Below are 20322 nucleotides of genomic sequence, written 5' to 3'. Positions count from 1 at the left end.
ACCGATGACGCTTCTTTAGCGGTGTCTTCTGTGCCCGAGGTCACAGGCTCCTCGGCCCCCACTCCAACTACAGATATCGACACCACTCTTGGCGGGGAAACTCAGAATTTAGACAGACCTGCCACCTCTCTAGGTGTCTTCAGGCCTTCCTCTTTTTCCATTAAGGCTTTCACAAAATCCAAAGCAGCCATGAAAACTAAAAGACAAGCTCCACAGAGCCCCTCTCTAGGCCCCATGCCTAAAAAACACATGCTCAAAATGGCAGAGGATTTGATTACTCTTATCAGGGGTTCTCAACCACCCTCGGACAAAAGGCCCAGACTGGAGGAAGACTACCCTTCCTGAGACCAAGCCTCTATTACCTCAGAACATTCTGAGGACCAGGAAGATTCATATTCCCCTTTTGAAGATTCTGATGCTGAGGAGTCCATTCCCTCGGTCTCCCCCCCTGAGGACTATTCTTTTGGGGAAACCTTACATACCTTGAGGGAACACTTTCACTGGGAAGGTCAAGATTACTCAGATTCCCAGAAAAGGCTCAGGGATTTTCTCTTGCTTCCTCAGCACAGGCCTCTGGCTATCCCTCCTGTTTTGGATATAATAGACTATGTGTACACAGAAGCCAGCCTCAACCCAGATTCTTTACCTCCAGCTCCTGTTAAACCTGACAGGTATTACCGGGTTCCTGATTCACACCAATTCCTATACAAAAGCCATGCTGCTAACCCAGAAACTATTTCACAGGGTCCCAAGGGAATTAAGGCCTCTACTGCCAAAAACCCATTACCTTCAGAGAGGGATTCCAGAGCTTTAGATAGGTGGGGGAAAAAGGTATACACCTCGGCCACTTTAACCATGAGGGCATTAAACTGTCAGTTCCATATGTTAAAGTATCAACAGTTTTTTGTTATCTCAGTTGAAAAGCAAAATGACACAACCTGAGCAACCAGATTTAAAGGAACTACAGGATTTGTTGCATAGTGCAGAGCAAGTGGGTAAACATACCTTGCAATGTGGTTTTGATGCTTTGGAGGCCTCATGTAGAGCTGCTGTTACAGGGTCTGTCATACGTAGACATGCTTGGCTCAAAGAGCAAACCTTACCAGATCATGTCAAAGCTAAATTACTAGATGCACCTCTTCAAAAAGATGTATTGTTTGGTGTTAAAGCTGAGGAGGTACTAAAGAAAATGGAGGAAAAGGCAAGATCAATGCAAACAGTGAAAGATTTCCTACAGGTACAGCCTCCACGTTTCAGCAGAAACTGGCCTTCGAAAAATTGGTCCTTTCCAGCCACGGACAGACCTCAAAGAGGTAGATACAGGCGCCCGAGGGGTAGAGGGCAATCTCAAGGATCATTTAGAGCCAGACAATGGCAAGCTCCTGCACCAAGAGGTGGAGAAGATAGATCTCAGCCATTCAGAAAGCAGACACAATGACTTTCCCCTTTGCATGCCAAGCAAAGCTTTAATGGCTGCAGCTTTAGGCGGAAAACTGACATTATTTTCAAAAATTTGGCATATTGTCACAAAAGACAAATGGATCCTGGATATTATAGACAGAGGCTACAGATTCCACTTTCACACCCTTCCAAAAATGAGAGGCATGCCAAACCTGCCACAAAATCAAAGGGCAGAGGCACAAAAACAAATTTCAGCTCTCATGGACATGAAAGCTATTCAAGAGGTACCTGCAAAAAAAAGGTTTTTATTCCAGACTATTCCTGGTACCAAGGAAGGACAAAGATTGGAGACCTATTTTGGACCTATCCATCCTAAACACATATTTACTCGTTCCAAAATTCAAGATGCTCACATTACAGCAGCTTCTTCCCATGCTGGGCAAGGTGTCTTGGCTGGTAACATTGGACCTCAAGGAGGCATACCTGCATGTCCCTATCAGACAAGATTGCAGAAGATACCTCAGATTTCTTGCAGGTTCAACCCATTATCAATTCTCTGCATTGCCCTTTGGCTTATCTACTGCGCCCAGAGTGTTTACGAAATGCCTGGCATCAGTAATTGCCTTCTGCAGACTTCAAGGGATACAAATATACCCATATCTGGACGACTGCCTGATCCAAGCGGACAGCAAGCACATACTTCTGAAACACCTGGCCTTTGTAATAAAATTGTTGAACTTTCTGGGATACACAGTCAACAAAAAGAAATCAAAACTAATACCCTCTCAAGCAATAATTTTCCTGGGTGCCAGCTTGAATATAAACACCCAGATGGTCTACCTCACGCCAGAGAAGCAAGGGCAACTATCTCAATACTTCAGAAAAATGGCAACCTTCACCAGGCTGACTGCAAGGAAAGTCCTGCAGGCTCTGGGATTCATGGCATCTTGCATCCTACTGATCCCATGTGCAAACCTGCATATGAGGAAACTTCAATGGTACCTAAAAAAACTTATGGTCTCAACACAGCCACAGTTTGGAAACAATTATACCACTCATTCCATGTCTTCAAAAGGAATTTCTGTGGTGGGCTCAAGCATGCCAAAGAAACATAGGTCTCCCCTTCTGCATGCCTCAAGCAAATCAAATCATCACAACAGATGCCTCGGACTACGCTTGGGGGGGCGCACATGACAGATCAGTGCATTCAGGGCAAATGGTCCCAAAAAGAGAAGCACCTGCACATCAATCAAAAGGCAATGCTAGCAGTACAAAATGCTATTATGGCCTTCAAAGACCTACTGCATCCAGGCCAGCTATTGATAAGGACAGACAACACCACAGTGATGTGGTACATAAACAGGGAGGAACTCATTCATACCCCCTGTGCAGACTAGCCATGTCCCTTTGGAACACGGCTCGGAATTGCAAATCCAACTTCAAGCACAATTCCTGCCGGGGAAGGAGAACACGCTGGCAGACAACCTAAGAAGAAATATGACAGATCCTCATGAATGGAAGTTGCATCCTCAAATGTTCGCAAAGATAATTCAGGCATGGGGACGGCCAGACATAGACCACTTTGCTACCCACAAAAATTACCAACTGAAAAAATTTTGCTCAAGGACCTATCATCCACAGTCCTGGAAAGTGGACGCACTTTCTTTCAATTGGACAACAATGACAGTCTATGCCTTTCCACCTCTTCCTCTGCTGCCCAAGGTTCTACTAAAAGCCAGAGCAGAGAGGCCAAAGATGATTCTCATTGCTCCAGACTGGCCAAGACAACACTGGTATCCACTCCTGAAGAGCTTGACGCATTCCCCTCCATGGATCCTGCCTCTAGTGCCTCTTCTGTTGACCCAACACAACTTCAAAACTCTTCACAGTCAACTAAAAACCCTCAATCTAGCCGCATGGAGGATTCCTTGATTTCCCAACAGACCCTCCTCTCCAAGGAGGTGCAGGATGTCATCCTGGAGGCCAGAAGACCATCAACTAGAAAAGCCTACTCCGCCAAATGGAAACGGTTTTGTGCCTGGACTCAGAAAAAGGGCCAGAATCCTTGGGTTCTAAATTTACCTCAAATATTACAGTACCTAGCTGAGATGTTAAACAGTGGTCTTTCCTTTTCCTCCATCAAGATCCATGCTTCAGCCATTTCTGCACAATACAACACTGATCCTCCTTTATTCTCTCATCCTCTCTTAAGACAGTTCCTCAGAGGGGCTAAGAATATAAAACCCCCAAGGAAACCACCTGTACCGGCTTGGGACCTCAACTTCATTTTAGAAAAACTGACTCTGCCTCCATTTGAGCCAGCTGCCTCAACAGAACTACAATATTTGTCATTGAAAACAGCTTTCCTTCTGGCTATCACCTCAGCACTCAGGATTCGGAACTACAAGCCCTCATGGCGGTGCAACCTTTCATCATTTTCCATCAGGACAGAGTTTCCTTACGAACCAACCCTTCCTTTATGCCAAAGGTAGTATCCAGTGTAGCCTTGAATAAGACTATACACTTACCTACCTTTTATCCTAACCCACAAAACAAAGGGGAAAGACTACTACATTCCTTGGACATTCACAGACAACTTCGTTATTATTTGGACAGGACAAAGCCATTCAGAAAATCAGAGCAGCTCTTTGTGTCCTATGCTACAGGTGCTCAAGGAAAGGCTATTTCCAAACAGACAATCTCAAAATGGATAGCCCACTGCATACGCTTTTGTTACTCATTTCATGGAAAAACTGTACCTACAAGCATCAGATCTCACTCCACAAGGGCCACAGCTACCTCTGCAGCTTTCCTCAGGGGGGTTCCTACCAAGGATATTTTGGAAGCAGCCACTTGGAGCTCTGTGCACACTTTCTCCAAGCACTACCACCTTCCGCTATACTCTAAATCTAGAGCGGGCTTTGCCACAGCAGTCTTGCAGGGCATTCTTGCCCCTCCTAGTTCCACTTAGTGCCTGCCACCCCTTTTTAGCTTTGGGATTCTACCCATCTGTTATGACTGCAGCTGTATGCACGATGAGCATAGTACAGTTTTGTACCCACCATAAATGTAGATGTTCGAGTGCTAATACAGCTGCAGTCCAGGTTTCCCTCCCTCCATCCCCTCTTGGGACAGGCCTTATGACAATCACCTCCTCATACAACCTGATTGGGGTATTCTTTATGGTGTATTTGCTTGCAAACTACTGTTTTTTGATTATATTACATTGCATTATTACATGAGTTTATGTTTTGCCTTCCTTCTGGGGGCACCTGACATCTGGGGCAAGAAAAACTGAAGAAAATGGCGTCGGTTGGTTCTTTTATACCCCTGCCGCACTGACGTCAGGGAAGAAGCGACGACAACTGACGCCGGACCTAGACTTTGGAATTCGGCCGACCGAGGGACCGCCTGACGGCAGGATAACCCCATCTGTTCTGACTGCAGCTGTATTAGCACTCGAACATCTACATTTATGGTAGGTACAAAACTGTACTTTCTATTGCATCAGTTTCCTCCACATAGGAGTATTTTTTTAGGAGGTTTGCCTGGCTGCCTTCCCAGAACCTTACAGAAGGTGTCAGAAGTGACATTTTTAATTCTCCTTTGCCTAGAGATTTAGTTTTTGGATCCACTGCTGTAGAGGTTATCAAAAATGTGATGACAGAGGTAAGCTGATTCAGGGAATCAGTCCTCCTTTTATAAAATTTCCAAGGGATCTTCTGCTGTCTCATCCAGTTTTGGCAAGAAGTAAAATAAACCATCTCAGCAGTATGCTGATAAGCAAATGTTTAACAAGAAATGGGGAATAGCAGGGAGGTTCCAGAAAGAAAGTTGAACCCCCACCCCCAGAGTAAAGGACATTCAAACAAGGCAGACAAGTGACAAGTGGAGTACCTCAGGGTTCAGTCCTGGGGCCGCTCTTGTTTGGCATCTACTTCTCTGAAGTACAGGTCAACACTAAGGGACTCTGGCTAACAAAGTTTGCAGATGACTGCAAACTGGGAGCGATTATTGAATCCCCAAATGATGTGGATACTCTACAAAAGGGCCTTACAGAAACAGATGCTTGGTGCCAGAGCCATGGGCTCAAGCTCAATGCCAAGAAATGTATTGTTATCCCCTTTGGGAAAAAACATGTATCCATGAATTACCATATAGGTGGCAGTACACTAAACATAGAAAGTGTGATAAGAGACTTAGGGACACAGGTGGACAGTGGTCTCACCTTCGATAACCACATCGCCACAACAGTCAGGAAATCCTTCTATATGGCACACCTCATCACAAAGGGCTTTTCATCCAGAAAAAAGATCATTGTCCCACTGTACTCATCCCTCATTAGACCCATTATAGAATACAATGCCCCATTTGGTATGTACCTCTGAAGACATCTGCAACAACTGGAAAGGCCTCAGAAATACCTCACTAAAAGAATCACAGGCCTAAAGCAGATGCCCTACGCTGACCACCTTAAAAAACTCCAGCTGTACGTTGCATATCGTTTACTCAGAGGCAATCTCTGCTTAACATACAAGGCCATGTCAAACCCAGAGCTGTTGGACATGCTACACTTAAAGAAATCCCAATCCCTCAGAGCTACACGCTCCAGGGATCTAAACCTTGTCATCACAATAAACAAAACATGCTGGAGGGATAGGTTCCTGACCCAGAGACTCCCCAGACTCTGGAATAGATTGCCCATACATGTCAAGCAGAGTGCCTCTTTGGACCTCTTCAAGAGGAACCTTGACGATTGGATGGGAGAAAGGAAATTCACCCCAGGGATCACGTCAGTCGCCCTGCTAGACAGGGGTCCAGGAAAGTAAATAATGTGGGAAGAAATAGCCAGGGAATTGTTATGGCTAGGCTTGTATAGGCCCTAGGGCTGATAGCCTAGTGTCAACCTATGAACCTTAAGGTCTTTCTCCCCCTTCCACCTTTGCAATCCCTTACCCCTTCCAAAAAGTCTGTATCTCCTTTTCTCTCTTTGAGAAAAGATTGTCTCAGGGAAATGGGTTCTGAAGCTGATTTGGCTAGGACACAGATGGAATTGGGAGGAAATTCCACTTTTTCAGGGCATTCCTCCTCATTTGCCAGACAAATCCTTCTCTTCCTTCCTGTCCTACACCACCTGCTGTCTCAGAGGGTAATAGAAGCAATTCCTCTTGCCCAGTTGGGAAAAGTCTTTTATTCAAGAATGTTGTTAGAACCAAAGAGAGAAAATTCCTGGAGACCAGTTGTGGAACTTTCTTTTCTGAATCAGTTTGTGATGGTGGCAAAGTTCAAAATGCTTTCACTTCGCAACCTGTTAACCCTCCTTCCTCATTTAAGTTTTCTAGTTACCTTAGATTTAAAAGATGCATGTGATCACATTTCTCTTCAAGCAGATTTCAGGATTTTCTTAAGGTTTGTGTGTGTGGATCACATTATCATTTCTCTCTGCCTTACCCTTTGTGAACACTCTCTTGGAGTTGTGGATAGCCCAAGTGTTTAGATTTTGTCATAGCTGAGTGTAAGCTACAGAGTATTTATATTTTTTTTCCATAATTAGGCGACTTGCTTATCTCTGCACAGTCTTTTTCAAAGTGTCAGGAGTCTCTCACTTGGGGAAAAAATTCCCTGCACAGGCTGAGATTCAGAGAGAGCATTCGTCTTTTTTGCCTCCGTCATACAGGATTGTGTTTCTGGGGTACCTGCTAGACACCTCAGTACAGAGAGTTTTTTCCTTTTACAAGAAAAATAAAATAGGTGTTCATTTAGATCTGTTTCATGGGTTTTGTACTCAGACTTCTGTCACGGCAAGGAAATATGTCAGGATTCTGGGTGTCACTGCATCCATGGTTCTCTTGACACCTCTTGGTATCTGAAGAGCCTTTGGTCCCAGCATCGACATCCATTGTCTTTTCAAATTCCATTTCTGGGAAACGAGGTGGACACATCAGATGTCTGAATTCAGATTTCCCCTTCTCTGCTCCTGCTGCAAAGCAGTCTGTCCCAACAAATCCACCCATATCACAGACCTACATGTACACCTATCATTTAGTCACCCAAATGCATAGACAAAACCCACACACAGCATACTTTAGACCATTCACTTTTCACCATACACACAATATCACCTCCACTGCTCTTACACCCTCCAGAAAACACACTCATACAAGTACACTCAGATGCAGCATCCAGCCTATAAGGAATCTGGCAGGTGTAACAAAACATACATCATCCACATGCGAGTACCTCACAACACCTACAGCATAAACTGAATGACACACACTTAACAACATACAAACCCAATAATCTGTCTTGTACGGGTACAGGAATTCACTGTAGAACATGGTGCCTCCAACCTATTTCTTCTGCACATTATCTTAAGTATCTCTACTCCACAAGAGCAGCCTTTCAGTCAGTGTGATCTAAGGAGCTGACAGTTGACCACCACAGCTGTGATAAAATAACGAGTTTAAGACTTTTTGTTGCTTATTTGCACTTTTAATGCATTACTGATTGTGTAATTTGAATCTGAATTGAATTATGGCCATAGGATTACTTGTCTTGTTGCTGCTTTGTATACAGTTCCCTAATACGTATTTGTCTGTTTATTTAAGGCTATGCATGAGTTTGCAGCAATGTGCAAAGAAAGGGAGCCGGAAGTCATTAAGGGTGTTATCCCCTACTGGTCAAGAATATACTGCAAAATCTCACTTGTAAGTATCAAAGTTTAAACTGTTAATATTGTAGTGTTGTATGAGTGACTTTTGTCATATAAACAGCTTTAAGAGATTGCAGTATGTTTTCTTTTTGTATTTCAGCATTTTGAAGGTGTGAGTGCATGCATCCGCATGTTTGCGTGCATGAGTGTGCCAGGCTGCGGGTTTGTGTGCATATATTCACATACATATTTGCCTTTGTTCACTGATTCATAGGTAGTTACTAGGCATGTGGTCCAGAGAACCATTGTGGATCCTAGCCTAGTTTCTAGACTGCTCTAAATCCCTGTCTGATTAAGCAACTTGCTCAGGGTCAGGCAGTAGGCAAATGGAGACTGAGGGAATCCACACTTTTACCTTACAAAATAGCATGTTAACTGCTCATAGTCTTAATCTTCTGTACCATCTACCAGACTTATTAACTGGAAAAGACTGACTGCCTTACATTGCTCCTTTTCATCAGAGGCCTATGAAAAAGATGCAAAAACTTTAGACAAGCTTTAAAGAGAGGACAGTTTACAAAAATGTTGTTGTTGTGTCTTTCGGCTTTTCCCGGTTAGGGGTCGCCACAGCAGAACTCCGGTCCACTAATGATTGGCAGTAGATTTTTATGCGCCGAGTTGCCAGCCCTGACACACAACCTTCAACGAAGGTATGCCCATTCATGCATGTCTCCACACAGAAGACACTCTAGCTGAGAATCGAACAGGACAACGTCTTACTGTCAGGTGACAACACTACCGCAACACCACCACCGCAGTATAAATGAAATTAATTAAAACAGAATAAACAGATACTACTGTACAAAGGTATGAGGTGTAGCAAGTTTTAAGAAGTGACTGTGTACGTTACGTGTGTGTGTGTGTGTGTGTGTGTGTGTGTGTGTGTGTGTGTGTGTGTGTGTGTGTGTGTGTGTGTGTGTCTCTCTCTCTCTATATCCATGTTATATTTATATTTAGTTATATATATGTGTATAATGTAGAGGTTGGTATAATGCATGTATAGATTGTGTGTATGTGTGTATAGTGCATATATATATATATATATATATATATATATATATATATATAGAGAGAGAGAGATTTTGTGTGTGTGTATGTATATATATATATATATATATATATATATAGGTCCCCTTTTATATCCTGAAATCACAAAGACAAGAATTTCAAGATGAGAATTGCGAAAACAGGAAACACCAAACTGCTGACGTTTAACCAGGGCAAGTAAACACTTGCCCAACATGGAAAATTACCCCCTTTCTCCACTGTAGTGTGGTCCCGGAGTTGGTATATATAGTTAGCCGGGTGTGGGGGTTGTAGCCCCCCACCTAGGTGGTTTTTAGATGGTGTGATGAGTGTTTGTGTTGATGTTCATCATGTTACCCTGCTGCAGTTATCACACTTAGGGTTATCCTGTCGTCAGGTGGTCCCGCAGTCAGCCGGAATTCCAAAGTCTTGGTCCGGTGTCGGTTGCTGTCGCTTCTTCCCTGACGTCAGTGCGCCAGGGGTATATATAATGCATCCGACGCCATTTTCTTCAGTCTTTTTTGCCACGCGGTGCCCGAAGCAGAAGCAGTTCGCAAGTGCCGGCCGGCCGGCTCCTGAGATTTTTGAACTCGAATTTCAGACTGAAGTCTTCAATAAAGCTAAGTACCCCGTTGGGGAAACTTTTCTTGCCTCAGACCGATGTCAGAAAAAGTTAACAATTGTATTTCTTGTGGGAAGCAAATACCTCATAAGGATTTTCATTCTTATTGCATTCCTTTCCTAGGCCCAGACCACGACGTCACTAGTTGTCGTTTTTGTGCTAGGTTTAGTAAGCGTACTATAAAAAGACGCTTTGATTTCGCACGACACTACTTCGGTAGAAAATTTAATTACACTATGCCGTCGGAGCAACCGACTACCGGCGTGCACAAAAAATGCAAGGATAAGGACAGGCAGCCTAGGCCCAAGCCAGACTCCAAGGCCTCGGCTGGTCCGGTCTCCGGTTCTCCGGCCTTCAGTGAGGCTCCGACGCAGCCCCTGACTACCGCAGATCTGGAACCCGAGACCACTTCGGAACTTTTGGCGGAAACTACCAGGCTGACGCAGCCATTTTGTTCAGCCCCTACCGACGACACTGCTGAAAAAGACGGTGCTGCAGAAACACCTTCGGTTTCTGAAGGCATCTTCAGACCGACGATGCTCACCATTAAAACGTATCCTAAGATGAAGACTCCTATTAAACCTAAAAGGACTGCAATTCAGTCCCCTGTTCAAGGCCCCATGCCTAAGAAACAGATGCTCAAAATGGCTGAAGATTTGATCTCTTTAATCAGGGGTTCCCAACCCCCTCCTGACAAAAGGCCTAGACAAGAGGAAGATTTTGCATCCTCTGAACAAGTGTCCATTTCTTCAGGCTCCTCTGAGGACCAAGATTACTCCTTCTCCCCTTATGAAGATTCTGATGCTGAGGATTCCATTCCCTCAGCTTCTCCTCCTGAAGACTACTCCTTTGGGGAAACTTTACACACTATGAGGGAGCATTTTCACTGGGAAGGTCAGGACTACTCTGACTAAGAAAAGGCTCAGAGAGTTTCCTTTACTCCCCCAGCACAGACCACTTGCCATCCCACCAGTTTTAGACATTGTGGATGATGTTTACTTAGAATCCAGTTTGAACCCAGACTCTCTCTACCTCCTGCTCTGGCCAAACCTGACAGATACTATAGAGTGCCTGATTCCCACAAATTTCTTTATAAAAGCCCTGTTGCTGATCCAGAGACTATGTCCCAGGGTCCCAAAGGGGCTAAGGCTTCTATGGCAAAAAATCCTGTACCCTCTGAAAGGAACTCCAGAGCACTAGACAGGTGGGGGAAAAAGGTTTACACCTCAGCCACTCTAGCTATGAGGGCACTAAATTTCCAATTTCACATGCTAAAGTATCAGCAATTTCTTATCTCTCAGTTAAAACAAAGAATGAGCACACTCCCTCAACAGTCTGAATTGAAAGAAATGCAGTATCTGTTGCATGCAACTGAACAGGCGGGCAAACATACTTTACAATGTGGGTTTGATTCTTTGGAGGCTTCCTGCAGAGCAGCTGTCACTGGGTCTGTTATACGTAGGCATGCTTGGTTAAAGGAACAAACTCTGCCTGATCATGTTAAAGCAAAGCTTCTAGATGCTCCCTTACAGCAGGATGTTCTTTTTGGAGTTAAAGCAGAAGAAGTCTTAAAGAAAATGGAGGATAAGGCAAAATCTATGCAGACAGTCAAAGATTTCCTACAGGTACAGCCCCTCGCTTCAGCAGAAATTGGCCAACAAAAAATTGGTCCTTTCCAGCTACTGACAGACCACAGAGGGGTAAATACAGACGTCCAAGAGGCAGAGGACAACCACAAGCCCAGTACAAACCTCGCCAATGGGGCACTGCAACACAGAAGGGAGGAGAAGACAGGTCCCAAACTAGCAGAAGGCAAACTCAATGACTTGCACCTCATCTGGCCAAGCAACACTCTCTTGGCAGCCCCCTTGGGAGGAAAACTCGCACTTTTTTCAGACAACTGGCACATTGTCACAAAGGACAAATGGGTCCTAGATATAATTTCATGAGGATACAGATTCCATTTTCACACCTTGCCAATGAAAAGAGGAATGTCAAACCTGGCACAAAAACAAATTACAGCTCTCATGGACATGAGAGCCATTCAACTGGTACCTACTCTAGAGCAAGATCAAGGATTTTACTCAAGACTCTTTCTAGTGCCTAGAAAGGACAATGCCTGGAGACCAATTCTGGACCTTTCAATTCTAAACACCTTCTTACAAGTACCCAAATTCAAGATGCTAACACTGCAGCAGCTTTTTCCCATGTTGGGCAAGGAAGCATGGCTAGTAACGTTGGACCTCAAGGAGGCCTACCTGCATGCCCCTATCAGACAAAGTTGCAGAAGATACCTCCGTTTCATTGCAGGTTCAACCCATTACTAATTCTCTGCACTGCCCTTTGGCTTATCTACTGCGCCCAAAGTCTTCACAAAATGCCTGGCACCAGTAATTGTATACTGCAGACAAAGAGGAATTCAAATATACCCATACCTGGACGACTGCCTCATCCAAGCAGAAAGCAAGGACATTCTCTTACAACATCTGGCTTTTGTAAAACATCTTCTGAGTTGCCTGGGGTACACAGTAAACGAAAAGAAGTCAAAACTAGTACCCTCACAAAATATTACATTCCTGGGTGCCAGCTTGAATACAACGGCCCAGAAGGCTTATCTGACGCCAGACAAACAACTACAGCTGACTCAATATTTCAAAACAATGGCAACAAAGACCCAACTAACTGCAAGAAAAATTCTGCAGGCCTTGGGCTTCATGGCATCTTGTATACTACTAATACCATTTGCAAAGCTGCATATGAGGAAATTACAGTGGTACCTAAAAAGCGTATGGTCTCAACACAGCCACAGCTTGGACACAATGATATCTCTCATTCCCTGCCTACAACAGGAGTTTCTATGGTGGTCACATGTCGCCTCAACAAGGGTCAGCCTTTCACCTTGCCCCCAGCCAGGCAAACTATGACAACAGATGCATCAGACTACGCCTATGGGGCACACATGCCAGGACAGTGCGTTCAAGGCATATGGACTGCAGATCAAAGGAATCTGCACATCAATCAAAAAGAGATGCTAGCTGTACAGAATGCTCTGACAGCCTTCAAGAGTCTATTACATCCAGGACAACTTACAATAAAGACGGACAACACCACAGTAATGTGGTACATAAACAAACAAGGGGGTACACACTCCTACCCTCTATGCAGGCAAGCAATGACCTTGTGGAACACAGCTCTAGCTTACCAAGTTCAGTTACAAGCTCAATTCCTGCCAGGAAAGAAGAACACATTGGCAGACGACCTCAGCAGAAACATCAAGGATCCCCACGAGTGGAAACTGGATCCACAAGTATTTGTAATGATAACTCAAAAATGGGGCCTTCCAGACATAGACCTGTTTGCCAGTCCTCAAAACTATCAACTAACAAAATTTTGTACAAAGACACTTCACCATCAAGCTTGGAAAGTGGACGCACTCTCATTCAGTTGGAAAAACCTGACAGTATATGCCTTCCCTCCATTGCCTCTGCTCACAAAGGTGCTTCTGAAAGTCAGAAAGGAGAGGCCACGACTGATACTCATAGCCCCAGACTGGCCACGCCAGCACTGGTACCCACTATTGAGGAATATGGCCCAGGGCCCACCTTGGATTTTACCACAAATTACCCATTTGCTCACACAGCAAAACAATCAGATTCTTCACAGCCAGCTCAAAACCTTAAATCTGGCTGCATGGCAAATCACCTAAGCATCCAGCCAGCTCCTCTTTCCCAAGCAGTTATGGATGTTATTCTGGAAGCTAGGATGCCAAGCACCAGGAAGGCTTATTCGGACAAATGAAAAAGGTTTTGTGCCTGGAACCAAGCTAAAGGCCAAAACATAATTCAGCCTCACATTCTACAGTATTTAACTGAGATATTGCACAAAGGACTTTCTTTTTCTTCCATTAAAATCCATGCTTCAGCTATTTCAGCCCACTACAACACGGATCCACCCTTGTTTTCGCATCCACTTCTAAGGCAGTTCCTCAGAGGGGCAAAAAACATTATCCCCCCCCCCCCCTGGAGAGCACCTACACCAACATGGGACCTCAATTTTGTTCTGGAAAAAAGTAAGCTACCTCCCTTTGAACCAGCTTTCTCTGCAGAACTACAGTTCCTATCATGGAAGACTGCCCTGCTGCTAGCAATAACTTCAGCTAGAAGAGTATCAGAGCTGCAGGCACTAATGGCAGTGGAACCTTTCCTCATTTTCCATCAAGACAGAGTTTCTCTACGAACTAATCCTTCCTTCATGCCTAAGGTGGTTTCCAGTGTGGCTTTAAATCAAACCATCCACTTACCCACCTTCTTCCCAAATCCACAGAACAAAGAAGAGAGACTCCTGCATTCCTTGGACATTCACAGGCAACTTCGTTACTACTTGGATAAAACTAAGGCTTTCAGAAAATCTGACCAGCTCTTTATATCCTATGCTACAGCTTCCCAAGGGAAGGCTATATCAAAACAAACCATTTCCAAATGGATAGGACATTGCATTCATTTCTGCTATACCCATCATGGAAAACCAGTTCCTGCTACCATTAGGCCCCACTCTACCAGGGCAACAGCCACATTTACAGCCTTCCTCAGGGGGGTTCCAGCCAAGGAGATTTTGGAAGCTGCAACTTGGAGTTCAGTACACACCTTTACCAAACACTATCACTTACCTCTTTACTCTAAGACTAGGGCAGGCTTCGCCACTGCAGTTCTGCAGGGCCTTCTAGCCTCCACTAACCCTCTATGACTCCTCCCCCCATCCTTAGCTTTGGGATTCTACCCAAGTGTGATGACTGCAGCAGGGTAACACGATGAACATAGTACAGTTTTGTACCTACCATAAATGTAGATGTTCGAGTGTACACCCTGCTTCATTCCAGGTTACCCTCCCTCCATCCCCTCTGATCTAACTGGCTAAATCTCTACAATACCTTCCTGATGTATTTGCTTATAGCTGGAGGGATTTTGTGTTTGTGCAAAATTAATTCCATTTGGTACTAATTACTGACCACCTTTTTGGGGGCACCTGACATCTTGGGCAAGAAAAACTGAAGAAAATGGCGTCGGATGCATTATATATACCCCTGGCGCACTGACGTCAGGGAAGAAGCGACAGCAACCAACGCCGGACCAAGACTTTGGAATTCCGGCCGACTGCGGGACCGCCTGACGACAGGATAACCCCAGGTGTGATGACTGCAGCAGGGTGTACACTCGAACATCTACATTTATGGTAGGTACAAAACTGTACTTTTTGGGTGAGTGTATACTTGCCCTGGTTAAACTTCGGTGGTTCGGTGTTTCCTGTTTTCGCGATTCTCGTCTCGGGATTGTCGTCTTCTTGATTTTGGGATTTCAGAATATAGAAGCTAACCTGTGTGTGTGTGTGTGTGTGTGTGTGTGTGTGTGTGTGTGTGTGTGTGTGTGTGTGTGTGTGTGTGTGTGAACCAAGCCTTTCATTGAACTAACTAAACATTGATCCACAAATAATCGACAGTTAATAGTCTGCTCTTCTGAGGCATTTGAGAATTGACAGCTTGTGCTGTTCTTTTGCTGGTTAGATATGTTCCCTTCAGGGAAAAAAAAACCTTTGAATCAATTATGTTTGTTGATTATTATTACTGTCCTCTTCAGGAAAGTTATTGTAAAGTTTGTCTTTTAATGGACTGTCATGAGAGTGTTTCATACTTTTAATTGAGAACAGTCTTTTTTTTCCTGTCAATTTAAAAGTTGTTTAAAGTATTTAAAAATATGTGGAGACATTGTGCTTGTTTTACTTTCCAGGGCTGGCAAGTTTTTAAAAGTGCTCTTTTTTGTATTTTTTTTATATACTTGTTTTCCCCTGGAAAGAGATACCATTTTTGGCTTCACTATGGAGCAAATAATTGGTCATACTTCCAGTCAAAAAAAGGGGAAGTTAATTATACAGCTTGGCCACCACAGTAGGCAAGCAGTGTGCTTCAGCTGCAGGTAGGTGACTCTGCTGTGGCCATTTGTTGTACCTCAAACCAAACTGGAAAAAAAGAAAAGCCCTGCAAGTAGGATCCAAGTGCAAGGCAAAACAAACTATAAGTAACTGAAAAAATGCCAGCACAAAACTCAGTATATATCGGCAACAAAACTACAGCAACACTAAGGTAAAACTTAAGTGTTTTAATACATATCGAACAATTCAATAATCCAGACTGGTTTCAGCCTAACATGGCTTTCCTCAGTGGAACAAGAAAAGTACAAACAGGAAATGATGCAGAAACGCAGGTTTAAATAAGGTCCATAGACCAATGATGTGCTTCCAAAGGATTTAAGGCATGCCCATAATACTGCCTGAAAGAAAAACTGGAAGGAAAAATACAAACTAGAAAATAAAAAATAACAAGTAAAAAACAGATGATCCAAATAGCAAATATGGTAATAAAACATAAGTATGATAATACATTCAATATTGGATATATTAAATGGTTATAAATGATCATTTAAACCAGGAGAAAATAGTGCCCCTAGCTTGATAATCCAGTATTTCTTTTTGGTTGAGAATGGAATGCCATCCCTGTTTGTTGGATCTGTCACCCAAAATTCTATCTACAATACAAAATTGAAATCTAGCAGTGTGATGTTGTGTGTGGTGCCTGAACAGAGAATTGGTTTCTCTTTTGGTTCGAATGTCGCTATGATGTTCCGACATGCGTAATCTCAATGCCGTGATGTCTGACCCACATAAAATGAACCACATGTGCAAGTCGCAAGATATACCACCCAATCACTATTACAGTTGCCAAAACATTTCATGTTAAAAATCCTGTCAGTGTTTTTACTGGAAAATTGTTTGGATATGAATATAGATGGACATGATGAACAATGGCCGCATTGATAAGTGCCCCAAAGTTTGTCACCAGTCATCGTAAGTTGTTGATGTATAATGCCACCTGAACCTATCCTCTTATAATGTGAAAAAAATGAACTTAGTGTTCTCCCTCTACGGTAACCATATTGACAAGTGTTACCGACTAAGGAGGCAATATCCTCATTGGCAGTGAGGATGTTCCAATGTTTCATCATGGTATTTCTAATCAAATTGATGTTACGCCCATAGGTAGTAATAAACCGTAATCCTCCATCCTGTGCATCCCTATTTCTGTCACAATATTTGAGAAGGGAAGTTCTGGTGGAATTGGTTGCAAAGTGATGCGCCAACTGGTCCTAAATCTGTTGGTTAATCTTGTTGTGATTCTTCAAAGTCATTTTTTGCGGAACAAATCCTGCGTATCCTGAGGAACTGGGATTTGGGTATATTCCGGATGATGTGGCTAGGGTGCATACTAGTTGCATGTAATAAGGTATTGTATTGCGGGTATTTACGAAATGTTTTGCTTTGTAAAGTACCATCTGGGTTCCTGAATACTGTTGCATCCAAAAAGTTGATTTGATTTTGGTGATAAGTTGAAGTAAATTCAATACCCCATTTGTTATGGTTGAGGTATGACACAAATTCAACCAAATATTCTTCATCGGAACGTCAAACTAACCAACAATCATCAAGATAATGTCACCAAATATCCAGCTCCTCAAGATAGATGTTATGTGTTTGATCATAAATGAGTTGCTCCTCAATGTAGCCCATGAATACGTCCGCATATATAGGAGCAAAACAGGCTCCCATAGTGGTACCCTTCAACTGCCAATAGCATTCACCTTGAAAATAGAAAACATTTTTATTCAAAACATGTTCCGACATACAAATCAAAAGCATATTGAAACCAACTGGATATAATTTGGCTCTATCTAACCAAAACTTGAGGGCCTCAAGTCCAGCCCAATGTGGTATATTGGTGTATAAAGCCTTGACATCTAATGTACAAAGTAACCGCTCAGGTTCTAATTGGTTATCATCTATAATGGATAAGAATTGGGTGGTGTCTTGTATCCTTGCTCAAATCAAATTTAGTAGTGGTTTCAAGTATGAAGTCAAAAACTCAGACAGTGGTTCCGTCAGTGACCCCATACCAGATACAATGGGTCTACCAGGTGGTTTGTTCAGGCACTTGTGTATCTTAGGTAGTAAATAAAGAATCTGTTGTTGTGGGTCCCGTGCCATGAATTGTGATTTAACTGTGTCTGATATGCCCTCCGAAACTGCTAACTCAAGAAAATTGTCAATTTCTAGTTCGGGGTGGGGTCAATAGGCATTTTCAAGTGTATAGGTACATGCACATCTTCTCACCTATAATTTTTTGGTGGCACTGGAACTGCCCCCCTGATAATTGGAATAATTTTGGTTACACATTTTTGTTTAACTTTAGGCTTACTACCATTTGACAGTTTACTGGCATATTATTGCATATCAGCTTTTATTCTATCTGGAGATCTGAATAGATTTCATATAGATCAGCTTATTGTCATGGATCTTGAACAGATACTTCAGGGCCTTTGTGCCGACAAAAATGATATTGGGGTTTTTGGTATACCTGAAGGAGATGGTCTTCCTCAACCCATGGATTCAGTTGACCGCTGTAATGATGCATGTTAAGTTGTCAATCTCGCCTTCATTCTTGCTGGATGGGTTCGGAGCCGATCCTCGGCTCCGACTCGGCACTTGCTTTAGCTTGAGAACTCCTTTTACCAGCTCGAGGCAACCCTATATCCCATGATGCAAGGCGGAACTACCTCAGATCTCATTTGCCTCTTAGCGAAAGAGGTCTCCTTTACCAGCAGAGGTAAGTGAATTTCTTGTTAAAGAAAAGAGAAACTTAGTTAGGGTTTTATTTCCCCTTGTATCCTCATTTATAGTCTGTAGTAAGTTACAGCCCACCCTATTCCCTTATTTTTCAAACTTTATAATCTTGTTATAACCTTTAGTGAAAAGTTTTTAGTTAGGCCTAAAACCCCATTGGTTAATCCCTTCCTGTGTGTTGTGTGTTAGGGGATTAATTTTGTGTGTTTGTTGGGGTTTGTGTGTGTTACTTCCTCCTAGGATATGTCTAGGGAAGGCAAGGTCTCAGGCTTCAAGAAGTGTGACTCGTGCTGTCAGAAAATGTCTCTGACAGGCGGTCACACTTCTTGTGTTTATTGCCTGGGGCCTTTGCACCTGCAGGACTCCTGTGCTTTGTGTCACTCTTTTAGCCAGAGAGTCCTGCAGGAAAGGAGGAATAAGCTTATCCTCCGTGGCTTACTTAAGCCAGAAGGTTCTCCCTCTAAAGCAGGGTCTGGGAAACCTTCTAAGCCACCGAAGGCTCAGGCTTCAGTATCCAAGCCTCCTCCGGTGGCTCCGGCTCCGTCGGAGCCGAGATCGGCTCCGGCTGGAACCGATGTATCTATCTTAAAAGTAGTGGGTTCGGTGCCGGCTGGTTCCGATACCTTGTCTACTGTAGCCTTGTCGGCTCCGGCTGGAGCCGACACCTTATCCAGCATCGGAGCCGAGAAACCTTCGGCTCCATCTGGAGTTCAGGGACTTCGGCTCCGATGGCTTCGTCCCGAAGAGATCTCGGTCCCCGCCGTTACTGAGTATCCACTCGGCTCCGGGGTCTCCTCTTTTGTCGGAGCGGAGCCATCGGAGCCGATCTTCGAGATCTTCCAGGCTGTCTGACCATGACTTGGAGAGGGTGGTAAGCAGGCTGTTGAAGTCTCAGGCACTGGCCCAAATGCTCCATAGCCCATCTCAACAGACTTCGGCTATAGCCTCACCCCTTGAACTTCCTCCTCCGACTCCACATCAGGGTTCGGAGCCGGAGCTTCTGGGGCCAGCGACGGTTTGGTGGCGGGAGCCGATACATCCTTCGGCTCCGTCGTCCTCGGCTCCGATCTCCTCCTTGAGACCTTCCTTGGAGGGATCCGGTCGTCGGGTTTCCCTTGTCGGCTCCGAGGGGGCTAGTGGCATCGGACCCTTGTCCAACCCCGCTCTCCCTCTCGGGGCTTCGGCTTTGGTAAGCTCGGCGCCGACATCGGCCTCAGAGCCTTCCCTCTCAGTGGAGCCGGGAGTTCCTGTTTCCTCGGAGCGGGGATTTTCCGGCCTCCCGGGGAGGGGAGCCTTTGAGGTGATGAGGAGTGTCCTGGCCTCTGAGCCTGGTCAACGGTCCATCCCTCTAGCTCCTCCCTCATCAGTGCCTGCAGACGCCTCTTGCCAGCCTCTTGCTCTCAGGCCCAGGGATCCATCGCCCCAGGTTTCCCCATTGGGAATTTCCTCCTCTTCCGAAGTTTCTCCTGATCCTGCAGGTGAACCCCCTCGGAAGAGGACGTGTAAGAGGAAACACACAGACTCCCCCGAGTCTACTACATCGGATACCGACTTAGATGAGTCGGAGGGTTCCCCACGATCCCCCTCTGAGGATGTCTCTTTTTCAGACATCCTTGAGCTCCTCAAACAGAGGGGGAAATTGGCCAGCCATTGATCCCTCCGAGGATGAGTCTGTATACCTTATGGCTTTTGGATCCCGACCCTCCACCTCCTGGGTGTCTCCGCCTTTCGACCCACTTATGCAGGTAGTGGCTCGGAAGGCGTGGGCGGCTCCAGATTCTGTGGAACCTGTCCCCAGGAGACCATCCAAATTCATCACGGCCCCTACGGACAAACA

At 44.5% G+C, this 20322-nt stretch overlaps 1 protein-coding gene across 1 annotated transcript in view; it reads left to right on the top strand.

The window, feature by feature from the left end:
- LOC122802392 (E3 ubiquitin-protein ligase listerin-like) overlaps positions 1–18281 on the top strand; it is a 196832-nt gene extending 178551 nt beyond the window's left edge. Inside the window, exons 3-5 of the mRNA XM_044072018.1 lie at positions 8010–8108; positions 8214–8223; positions 18055–18281. Of these exons, the coding sequence (XP_043927953.1) occupies positions 8010–8108; positions 8214–8223; positions 18055–18281 (336 nt within the window). The remainder of the gene's footprint in view (positions 1–8009; positions 8109–8213; positions 8224–18054) is intronic.
- The last annotated feature ends 2041 nt before the right edge of the window (positions 18282–20322 follow it).

The sequence above is a fragment of the Protopterus annectens genome, chromosome 5.part0 (genome assembly GCF_019279795.1).
Source record: "Protopterus annectens isolate FY-2018-M chromosome 5.part0, PAN1.0, whole genome shotgun sequence".
Lineage (NCBI taxonomy): Eukaryota > Metazoa > Chordata > Ceratodontiformes > Protopteridae > Protopterus > Protopterus annectens.
This window is presented reverse-complemented; position numbering and strand designations above follow the sequence as displayed.